The sequence below is a fragment of the Equus asinus genome, chromosome 16, assembly GCF_041296235.1.
Source record: "Equus asinus isolate D_3611 breed Donkey chromosome 16, EquAss-T2T_v2, whole genome shotgun sequence".
NCBI classification, from domain to species: Eukaryota; Metazoa; Chordata; class Mammalia; order Perissodactyla; family Equidae; genus Equus; species Equus asinus.
Window position 1 is genome coordinate 21,558,272 of NC_091805.1, and position 12,241 is coordinate 21,570,512.

The 12,241-nt window shown below is 35.3% G+C and overlaps 1 protein-coding gene across 1 annotated transcript in view; it reads right to left on the minus strand.

Moving 5' to 3' along the window:
- Positions 1-3,178: 3,178 nt before the first annotated feature.
- ZNHIT6 (zinc finger HIT-type containing 6) overlaps positions 3,179-12,241 on the minus strand; it is a 55,142-nt gene continuing 46,079 nt past the window's right edge. Inside the window, exons 9-10 of the mRNA XM_014830124.3 lie at positions 7,964-8,088; positions 3,179-4,176 (exon numbers count right to left, since the gene is read on the minus strand). Coding sequence (XP_014685610.3) covers positions 4,136-4,176; positions 7,964-8,088 — 166 coding nt within the window. The 3' untranslated portion in view covers positions 3,179-4,135. The remainder of the gene's footprint in view (positions 4,177-7,963; positions 8,089-12,241) is intronic.

The following is a 12,241-nucleotide window of genomic DNA, read 5'->3' on the forward strand; positions in this document are numbered from 1 at the left end:
AGTTAGATACTAGGAACTCCTAGACAGCTAGTTGTACAGGCACCCTGTCATTCTTTCAGCCTGCAATAACGCAACTCACTTCATGTTACTGAGTTTTTTTGCACCCCACTTACAGCAGGACCTTACTGTTGCATCTATTTCACTGGATGGTTATGAGAAATCTTAAATGAGTTACGTACTTAAATTGCTTGGAATAGCACTTGGTATTTAGTAAGCTATTAACACACATCAGTTCTTTTATTATCAGTGTGATATTAAAAACATTTAACAATCAGTATGGCATTAGTATCAGCCAATCAGGAGACACATAAACAGTGTGAACATAACTATGACCTCTACATGGGAGGATCACAGTAATTACTGTTCAAGCCAGCTCTGCAAGGATAGGCACAATACACTTATGTGGAGATGATGAACGAGGAAAGTGGGGGAAAAAGCCTAGGATGTATACATGGTAACCTTTATGTTGTTTCATGTGACTGAAGCCAAAGGTGAAAATAAAACAGAGAAAGAAAGAAACCTATAAAATTAGGCTGGGGCTAAGTCATGGAGGGTATTGGTACTTTAGCAAGAAAATAAAACTGGCAACAATAGAGTTAGGTGGTAGCTCATCCCAGGCAAAGGATGCATCTGCTTAAGCAGTTTAAAATGAGTACAGTCCACCACACTCCAACATGGAACACATTTACACTGCAGTTCATTTTAAAGAACACAGGCACACAGACTTTAGGATAGCTTTCACTGACCCAAGTTGAATGACCATACTTTGCAGTGAAGCACAGATCCCCAAGGTTTAAAGAGCTTAGTTTTATTAAGTGGTCTTCATTTTTTGAAGCATTTCCCTCCAGTTATGACTCTCATTTCAAAATCATATTTCTCAACTGTTGATGAAACTGGAAGTTTCCAAATCCCTGATGGAAACAGACTGCTGCTATCTGCATCAAATCAAACCAGTAACAACATAATGTCAAACATTACAAAAAGCCTACAATAGCAACTCAAAGCAGCAACGGCATCAAGTAGGAATTAAAATCTCTTGTTAAAGCGAGGGTTTGCAGGTTAATTTTGAATTTTACTCCTTATTTTATTTCAAATCAGAAACCTCTTGCTACTCAATTTTAAATAGGGTGCCGTAGACATCTGTTACCTTTGTATTCTCAGTAACCACCTTCTCTCTCCTGTTCCCTACACCCTTCCCTTTTCTGATACTTTCCCCTTTCTTTGGGGGAACTCCTCTCTTGATCAGCTCAGGGATGGAATGTGACCCAATCTGGGCAAAATCAAAGCTTTTCCCCTCAATTTTACATAACCTGCTGCCATGCTTTGGTTATGATGATGTAGCTGAAACTGTCAACGGCTGTTATCCACCATCCTCACCTCACTGCCTCCCACCCTAAAGAGTCTCCCCAAAGAGAATGTCTGTCAGGAAGAGAAAAACAGTGCAAGAAAAAAACATAAGAGCCAAGTATGGGAGATGGGAAGATGGTTTCTTTGGGTGTTTGGACCCAGTCAATGGCTGGACTTCCCTGTATATAAGCCGGTAAATTGCCCTTCATGCTGACACTACTTTGAGTTGAGGTTCTGGCACTTGCAGCTGAAGGATGATTGGTTAATAATCAAAAGTGTACAATAGCTACCTGAAAATAACACATTTAATGCAGTAGCGTGTGATTAAATAAAAGCAGAGTAAGTATGTTTCCTTAAAATTTAATGACTAATATGAAATCAGGTACAACACACTGTATATGTCAACCAAATTAAACAAAATGTATAAAGGAAATCACTGGCATTATAGTTATGTATGTAACATTTTACTACACATCATAAAACCTGAATCCCACTACTTGCTACAGGGAAACAAATTGGCTCAACTATACTTTGGAATCTTAAATATCTATTTTATAGTAACTCTCTTTAATTCATATTTATAATATGAACAGGTGCAAGCTTTGTTTACTGTAATTTATGGCTATTAATGCTGTATGTAATAATTAGCAATTATGAAAGGCCTACTTTCCCTTTGAAATCATTGTTTAAAAAACAAAGAAAGCCAGGTGGAGTTTTTCTCCTTTTAAATTGTGATTCATGAACAAAATGCAGGATGTTGAATTTAACATGGGGCAGGGAGTGTGCTTATTCATCAGAATTTGTCAAGAATCCAAAATGGAAAGGGCTTCTAAAAAAGAAATTGGGTCTTAATACTACAAACTTCTAAGGCTCTCAATGCATTATTCCAATTTCACCCCCTCTAAGCAGTTGACATGGCTATTCACTAAAACATATGTTTATTGTAAATCCTGTAGGAATAAATGTACATATTAATCAAATGAGCTGATAGTTATATTTATGGGAACTCTGTTAGTTAAATTCTTTCCTAAGGAATAGTCTATAATTGAAAAGTCTAATAGAATCCTAGAAAATAGAGATGGGAAAGATGCATTAGATCATGTAGATATTTTTTTTCCCCTCCTGGGCAGAAAGTACAGGATAAATCCTTTCGTTTCTGTCCAGTTTTCAATTTAAATTTTAGAAGGGATGGAACTCACCACTTTTCTTGGAAATGAGACTACGTCATAACAGATTTCACTGTCAGGAAATTCCTCTCCACTCTGATATTCAGATCACATGCTCTTTTTGTGTACTTAACTCCACTTTTCTCAATAGCAATTCTATGACGCATTTGATTCAATTCATCCTTTTCCTTGCCTATTTCAAGAAGACAAATTTTACTTTTAGATTAAATATGAATCCCTTGAAATCCCATTTAGTTGTCTCTCCAGTAATATCACGAACAACATAATTCTACACAAATTTATTACTGTATGAGGGAGATTACTGAAGTTGCTTTAGGAAGTATATGTATTTCTCAAATTGCAGGGCCTTATTTTCTATGAGCCATATTTCCACTATTACTTTTACACCAAGGGTCTTTGCAGCATTATCGTCTTTGGACTCTTTTCTCCAATTTCTATACCAAGTTATATATATTCGTTTGCTACAAGTTTCTCCGATGCTCATCTTCTCATTATTCTTTCATATTTCTAATCTTTCCAAGTCTCTTTAATTAATGCCTCTGGTTTCCTTTTGGTCTAAAACTTATTTTGTAAACTAAAAATGAATTTCACTAATGTCTAATTTTATCATTGTTTTCTTAACCATTAAGTACACACATGCAACACAGATGTAATAATCTTTTATTCTTTTATAGTTATTGCAATTTCACAACTGTATAAATTCCATTAAAGCTAGGAAACTTTTAATTTCAATATGTGAGATCATAATGTATACAGAGCTGCCATAAGGTATAAATTAAGCCATGTAAATACATAAATACACATATACATTCCAATAACACTTTGCAGAGTTCCAAGTGTTTTTTTTTTTAAGCTACTGCTAGATGTTTCAAAACACAGCATAAAACTGCTCATCACAACATCCCTGTGTGGTAACGACAAGAGTGGAGTGGGACTGGGATGAAAGGCACAGACTTCATTACAAGACCCAGCTCACTGTGTGAATAAGTAGAGCCAAATTCATGAGCACTGATGGTTCAAACAGTAATGTGGAGGTGCTGATCTTCTGAACTGAATATAAGAAATAATAGTTAACAGTATTTATTCAGCCTTTACACATGATACCGTACTGGATGCTACCCAAGTACAAAAGACCCATTCAGTCATCCCAAGAGGATAGGTTACATATAATCCCAAAGGCAAGAATGGGCAACTGATGGATCAGTTCTCCTGTGGCTAGATGCTATATTGCATGGCCTTTATGTTTAAAGAGAATGCCAACTTGGTGGCTAACACAGGTGATCCCTGGGTTTGGTCTTACATCAAACTAAGTTTTCAGCCTATAGAATTAAAGCACATTAAAAGCCAGGGCCTAATTAAAATAAGCACTATGCCGATCAGCTGCAAAAAAGGGGCTGTTAATAGGAATAAGGGCCTTACAAGTCAATTCAACAAGCTAGAAAATACACCTTTCTCAAAAAAATTTTAGATTGTTTAATTACTTTTCAGAGAAACAAAAAATGCCAACCACCCACTGACAATACCCCAATCACCCAACATCTAGTCAATGTACAGTTCTCAGCATTTGTCTGAGAATTTTCACCTTCTTCCTCCAGAAGTGCTCAATTTTCACTGCCAGTGTTCTTGGTAGATTCACTTTTCACTGAAAAACATAAGCAAACATACAGTCAAGTGTTTACACTGTTTCTGTTTAGCCTGTTCTGTTTTTCCCTCCTCTCTCCTCCCTTCTGATGCATACCAACAGCACTGCTCATGGGGAGAGACAAACCATGTCATGTCCCAGGCAGCTGGGATATACAATTCTGGCCACAATAAATAGAGAAATGATGTCTGAAAGTGGCAATTATATTTTGTGAGGTAACATCCTTCCTGACTCTGTGGAAGACTTGGGAATGGTCACTTCACAGTGTGGTTATGATCCCATTCTCATACCATTGAATAGATCACTATTATCACAGAGGCTGGCCAAGTGTGGTTGGAATAAATTTTTCCACGATTTTTTTTAAATTTAAAATTGAGGGTCAGTATATGTTGAGTGAATGTGGGCTGACAGAAGACCAGCTAATCGCCATCTCCTTCCTTTCAGAGGAAAGAAGACTCAGAGCAGAAATGGAGCTCCTTTAAAGGAGCTGTCTTGACTAAAGCAAGACTATGATTCACTCACTAAACTTGAGGATAGAGACTAGACCTTTCCTCTCTATGTCCATCCCCCGCAGCGTAGTATGTTTGCTGGATCAATATAAATGCAGGTCACTCTATCGTTTAGTTTTTTTTTTTAATCATTAAAACAGAAAAAGTAACTGATCTATTTACTTCCTTGTACAGTGATGCTAAAAAAGTAATAATATACAAAAACACCATGAAAACTAAGGTTTTACAGATTATTATTGCTTGAGGCTTATAGCCATTTATCTCTATTGTGTAGATAAGGAAAATAAAACTCAGAGAGGCAGAGTGAATGCTCAAGGGCCCACAGCTAATTAGAGCTGATGCTAGAACCATAAACTTGGATCTTGCTGATGGTACCTAGATTTAAGATTGTACCATCAATCAAACTGAATCCTTTTTATGAGTAAGGCATTGACAGAGGTTCCATCCAGATTTCTGTGGAATTTTATAAACTCTAGCAGTGTCTTCAAGTGTCTCCATGGTATCACAAATTAGTTGTCTTCTCCTCTGGCTTTCTCTATACTTTATGCAAAATCTGTGACAGCACCTATTGCACTATAAAGTTCACACGTGTGTTCTTGTGTCTGAGATCCTCCCCATCCCTCACCCTCCTACTTCACACACACACTGAAGGAGGAAGGAAGAAAAAGAGGGGTGAGGAGGAATGAGGGGAGTAGAGAGGGAGGGAGAATGGATGAAAGAGGCCCAACAAGAGACTGATGTATGAGAAGCTGCTATGCCAGGTATTTTCACTAATTCAAGTAATCAATTTTGGGTTGGATTCCTTCTCAAAAGGCAGAGGCATTTTCTAATTTTGAGTTATCTTAGAACAATAGAGAAATACGTTTTGCTGATATTTTTAAATTAATAGGGCTTTGTACTATTTGGCATTGCAGTTTGGGGAAAACTTTTCCCTTTCTTTGCTTACTGAAGTTGCCCAGTTTTCTTCTTTTCATAGATTTCCATTCTTTATTCCTTAGATTGAAATGCAGAGTGCTTTTACCAAGGTATTTAAATTTACCAGCTAACTTTGGCAAACAAGGGCCTGTGAAGCAAGCTGACACCATTTTCAGCACTTCTCACTGGACTTATACAAGATGGGTGATCAGCACTCTACATCTCCAATCTAGTGGGCCACCTTAACTGTGTAACCTTTTACAGTCAACCATTTTCATTCCTTAAAAAGCAAAAAGCAAACAGAACGTACCTACTGCCCATCAATATAGGCAGACTTTTGAAAAAATAAATTATGGCAATCTACAATCATAACAAACATTGTAACAACAATCAAGTGTGGAAATGACTGAATCTCTGCCCAGAAACACATTTTCCCCAAACGAGAAGAGAGACACCTTGTGCTATGAACTCAAGATGAAAATCCAACTTTTTTGCCTCTGGAGAGGGAAAGAATTTCAAGGCTTTCCAAAGAAAATGCCCTGTTCTTATATAACCCTCCTCCCGCAGTAAGGGACCACCCCGCAGAACATCCAATTCTCAATCCAATATGAGAATGTACAAAGAAACAGATACCTCGAAGTGCTTACACAAAGAAATGCATGGACAGAAAGAGCTGGCATTATTTTTAGAGTGTGTGTATCTATGACGTGACAACACTGCATGGTCCTTAAAACCCTGTCAGATGCTCCTCAGTTCTTTGCTACAGCACCTCTCCATGACCCTCTACACTGAAAGCACTAGTATCTTGTGCCTCCTGTAAATAAGTCAAACATCATATAACCACCAAAAAATAGCCAACTTTACTTAATAAGGTTCCAACTACACTACAAAAGCGGCCTTTTCTTTTTGCTTAGGTACAGGAAGCTTACTTCAATGTGCATTCCTAAACAAGGTGAAAGAGGAGCTGTGTGTGCTGTGTTTATTGACACAGACGATGTTTGCCCTGGCTAGTAACCCACATTGCTAAACAACTTTCCCTGAAACCAACATTTAGAGAGAGAGCAATACAAACTATATTCAGGAAAAAGGAAGGCTTTACACAGAGTGAAACTGCTCATTTAAAACCAAAATTTCTAACTAAATTTGATAAAATAAAATCGGATATTCTCAAATTGTGAAAAATATAAAGTCAAGAATTAAAGATTTAGAGGTCCATAATTGATTATTAGAAATTTCCTGTTTGCTAATTAAAAATCTAGTTTCAAATTGTGGCACTGACAAAATTTTGGCCACTTTGAAAAAAACATTTCTCCTTTAACTTTTGCCAAGAAAAAAAGCTATTATACACATGTACAGAGAAAGAAAAGTTACTGCTTGTTAGAGTCTATAATGCTGGTGTAATAAAACCTAAACCACATATTTCAAATGATATTAGTTAAAAAAAATAAAAAAGAGTTCAATTCAATCCACTGATTCTACGGTTCTCTGGAGTTTGTTCCAATGAAACTTGGCCTGTATCTGTAATTCTTTGCTGAAAGTGATTTCTAATGGTTTTGAGTTCAGATGAGTAACCTCTCTCCTTTTTTAAAAGTAATTTCTGAATTGTATTCATCTTTTAGAATCTGCATTTAGAAAAACAATTAGCTTACTTTTATCAGTAGTTGCAAATATGAATGTCATTTTATATACTAAACTTTTACATATACCATTTCCAGTTCTATTACTTCCTTCCGAATTCCATTACTCACCAAAGAGGGAAAAGTATCTACTTTTAACGAATCACAAAAGCGCCAAGCAATATAGCCAAGGAAACAAAATTAAAGAAAATAAAAGCAGTGGGTTTAAAAAAAATGAGATAAAGGGTCAAGGCAATGGCACTAGCTTATTCTAAATGCAGTTCAAATTTTAAACAGAATGGTCTTGGCAACATTATCCTTTTCTATAAGGTAGGATACTAAAAATGTTTTGTAATCCCTTATTTTAGGAATCTTTAAAGAAAGAGTTTTAACAAGGGAGTAAATTTATCTGATCACGAACAGACTGTTACTTAAAGACTATTAGCTTAACAAAAGACAAAAATACAGAGAACTCCAATAAGGCAAAGAATGTCCTTTTATAGCCAGACATTCAAACTGATTCATTCATTTCAAATTGATATTATAAGCTTACATGCTCTCAAAAAGGACAGAAGCAGCAGCTAATTCATTTGGTTCTTCCTAAGTATTAACTGTAGCTATAGAGTAAATTCAGTTAAGTGTGCAAATACAGTGGGAAAACACCTATCAAGAAATAAAGACAGTCATGTAATTGCTTCAGTTTCACTACAGTTATTCTAAGTGTTACAGGAACAAATATATACTTACCTTGGTGAAGAATTTTCATGTCTTTACTGGATTCTTTTAATACCACATGTAATGTTGGGTACTCAATGATCACTTTGTTCCTCAAATTGTCAAGGAGGCTTTTGTAAGGATCCAGTTCATAATAGCTTATAATAAAAAAGTAAAACAAAAATAAAGACACTCTTAATATTCAAAATTAGTGATAAATAAAATGTATCAGAGTCCCTTGCATTAAAAAATTTTAAATGGTGATGACATTAATTCAGTAGTTATTTCCCTATAATATACTAAGTTTAATACCTCTAAGAAAACCAGGTAAAAGAGCTATTATTATAGAGGTTCTAAGCTAGTATCAGATCAATCATCAATAATATTATATCAAATAATATGATATTAGGAAAGCTCTAGAACAAGTCATTCGTTTTCACATCAAGTGAAGAATAAAGAATAACTTTTATATAATATCTATGTTTAATGTGTCATGAATTTTTCTTGGATAAAACAATGACCAGCTAAAAATTCAAATTCCTCAAATATATTTAGTTTCAGCCTTAAAAGAAAAACAAACAACCATTCCATGATAAATAATTTCTAGTAACAAATGGTGGTTAAATAATTGGCTACAAAATACTTTTATAAAAAGTTAATTCTAATTATAAATAGTTTCCAGAATGTATATTGCCATACAATTAAATTTGGCCTTCCTTTATTTTGAAATTTTAAAAAACCAGGTTTGGATTTCTGAATGAGGCAAAAGCACAAAATTTAAGAAATATGGAGTTTATCAGTCATGGTATCATGACATAGCTGTCAAATGTGTCACAGGTAATTAGATGCTTAATATTCCTTAAGGTATGAAATTCTCAAGCCATTACTAAAAAAAAAATTCGAGTTGACTGAAGATACATTCCTCTAACATTCTCCCTTGCTTGCTTTCTTGGGTAGGAGACAAAGAGGTGGAATTTGAGCTAGCTCACTAGGAGTTGCATATGGGAATGTGTTGGCATGTGAATATCACATCATGTCAAAGAGGAAAAAGTCGAGAACATGTTCACCAGTGTACTGCAGAAGTTCAACTTTTTTCTCCATCTCCACCAATGACAGATGATGTTCACATGCAAAACACACATCCCAAGAGATTCCCAGCCTAACAGCTGTAACTCCATCCTTTTCCTTCCCACTCAAGAAAGCACACTGGAATATAAATGATCAAGACTGAGGTTATCATCGTGATACATTTGAATCTGCTGTAATTTTGTTTTGAGAGTATATCATTCACAACCCTTGGTATTTCTTAGTTACTAACAAATTATTTGCACCATAACTTACAGCTGACTGAGACATGTAGTACGCCTATTAAGAACTCCTGGTGTAGTGATTTCTCTATGTTCTAAGTTTGTCCTGCGCAACAGTTTTCAAATGAGGGAAAACAGAAGTGCTTAACAAAATGCAAAGCCAAGCCTGCTATAAAAACTGATTTATTTTTAAGAAGTAGGTGACAAGTGAAAGAACAAATGTAAAACCAAAACTTTACTTGTGTTTGGTCCTAGCCCTAGAATTAAATTTTTCATCTTTAGAATCTATTTTTATGTTGAAAAGAAACTTGAAATGCAAAATACTCACTTTTCCTAAACCAGCCATGCTAGTGCCCAGAGGCTATAGAAAGCATAATTCTTTTCCTTGTGTAATATAATACAGATGTGCTTACAATACTTTAAAAGTGGTTCCAGCATCCAAGGATTAAATGCGTCACATCTTTTAAACATTATTTCCCTTTGAAATGAGTAGTATTTTTAAAAAAGTTAGCAGTAATTATATAAAACAGAAAAATGAAATTGAATTAGATATTAAACTACAAGAATAACTTATAAAGTAAAATATAAAATGGGATACATGGGGCCGGCCCTGTGGCCAAGTGGTTACGTTTGCACACTCTGTTTCTGTGGCCCAGGAGTCGCCAGTTCAGATCCTGGGCGCAGACCTACATACTGCTCATCAAGCCATGCTGTGGTGGCATCCAACGTAGAACTAGAATGACCTACAACTAGGATGTACAACTATGTACTGGGGGTTAGGGGAGGGGGAAAAAAGAGGAAGATTGGCAACAGATGTTAGCTCAGGGCCAATCTTCCTCACCAAAAAGCATAATAAAATAAAATAAAACAAATAAAATAAAAATAAATAAAATAAAATAAAATGGGATCTAACTAAATTTTTCTTAGGAGAAAACAAAATGAATTCTCAAATAGGAACTTTTCAAGTGGCATCCTAGAAACATTTGCCGTAACTTATTTTTGGTGCATTTTAATTGAATCATAGGCTTCTATTAAGAGCCATTTCCCAAATAAGGGAATGTTTTCTACTTATTTCAGTTTTTGTTAAATAATTTTCAGTGTATACTTAACGTTTTAGGCATTTTATTTCTTTTTATAATATTAAATCTTTGTCAGGCTTCTCTAGATTTCCAAAGCTGAAACAATTAAAAAAAAATTCTTCAAAAGCCATATGGTAACCAGAGCCTAATATTATTGCTGATACACTTCAAAATATGTTCCTAGAAGAGGCATGTATATTTAGAGACATGTAAAAATTATCATGTAATAAGTTATACATTATTTCAATCTTAAAACTATAATGATTACACTTGTTTAATTAAAAAAAACTTTGGTTCCCATTTTATGTGCCAAGCAGGCACTGCACAAAGGACTCAGGATGCAAAGATTTATAAGAATTTATAATGAATTATTTAAAAAATACTTTATTCAAATGCAGTGAAAATCTGGTATGTTATGTAGTTTTGATTAGAATCACTGAATTTTATTGAGTGCTTACCCTAAAATGTTGCAAACTTCTAATCATGGCCTTATTGCTATTAGTGTCAGTAAGCTTCTAGGCCTAAACTTTCTAGTCTGTTAATTAAGAGGTCGGACTTCACTAGACAATCTTTTAGCTGAAATTCTGTATTTCTTTGATTTTTCTAACTGATGGTTACTATTAGTCTATCATTAATATCTGTCAGTGATTAGAAAGTAAATTATGTAAACTGTTTATAAAGAAAGGCTATCAAACACACACGGGGTAACATTGTGCGGACTTGGCATTCAGTTAATTGAAGCAGTAACTTTCAGTGGTTGCTTGGGTTTGGAGTCTAACCCTCTGAGTTAAAAGTCCTAGCTCCATCACTCACGGATCTGTGATTCTGGACAAGTTACTCAACGTCTCTAATCCCTAGTTTCCAGGCTTAAATGGAGATAACGACAGTATCATTTCAGAGAGTTATGGTGAGGACTAAATGACAAAACATAGAAACTATTAGCTCATTTCCTTAAGCCATGGACAGAGTTTTACATTTGCATTTACCTAAAATAACACATCCTCACGGAAACTTTAGTTCAGCACAAAGTCATTGAACTTCTTTAGTAACAAAGAAGGGCACTGATTACATAAGCACTGAAACACATATCTGCCTTTTTATGCATTTTGCATTTTAAATGTAGCCTTACAACTTTCAGCATAACCTTCAAACCATTATTTTATATCACATTTACTTCTATGAGGCTAAAAGTAGTTTGAACGTTTCTGTTTCTGTTATCTTGAGGCAAGCTGTCGAGTCCAGCTCGGCACTGCCTCAAATGTCTAGGCTTTAGCTCCTCTGCAAGCCCTTAAGTCAGTGAATCCTAAAGGAGAGCTTTATCTTTCTGAAATTTTCACAAACTCTGGTATTCCCATTAGTAGAATAACTCTGTTACCGTAAGACAAACTACATAGGTTTGGAAGAATTCAGATACTAACATTTGTCTTTTACCCTCAGGGACCCTCTCAGACATTTCCTCTTGTTATTTCACTTGCTGACCCTCACAGGCTGGCTAGTTGACCCTGCTCCAGGCAGCCTCATGGGGCATTATAAGGGCAGCATGGCTCAGCAGGCTAAACAGGTGCTATGCTGACTGACACTATATAAATAAAGTTGTCTTGATAGTCAAGGGTATGCTTTTAATCTTGGCTCCAATACTAACTTTCAAAGAAACAGGCCAAGTTCTTGAACTTCTTTCTCTGCACTTTATTATTAGCAAATTAGAATTTTACAGAAATCCTAATTTGCTCTCATAATTCAAAAGGAGACAGAGAATTAAAAAAAAAAAATCACAAACCACTTTATTTCCCATCTGATTACTGATACTCCTTAGGATAATCTCCCATTCCACCTCCTAAAAAATACTGACACTAAATTTGAATATTCTCCAAATTTAACAATCTAATAGTAGTCCCTAGGCCACAGAATTTTTCCACTATAAAACA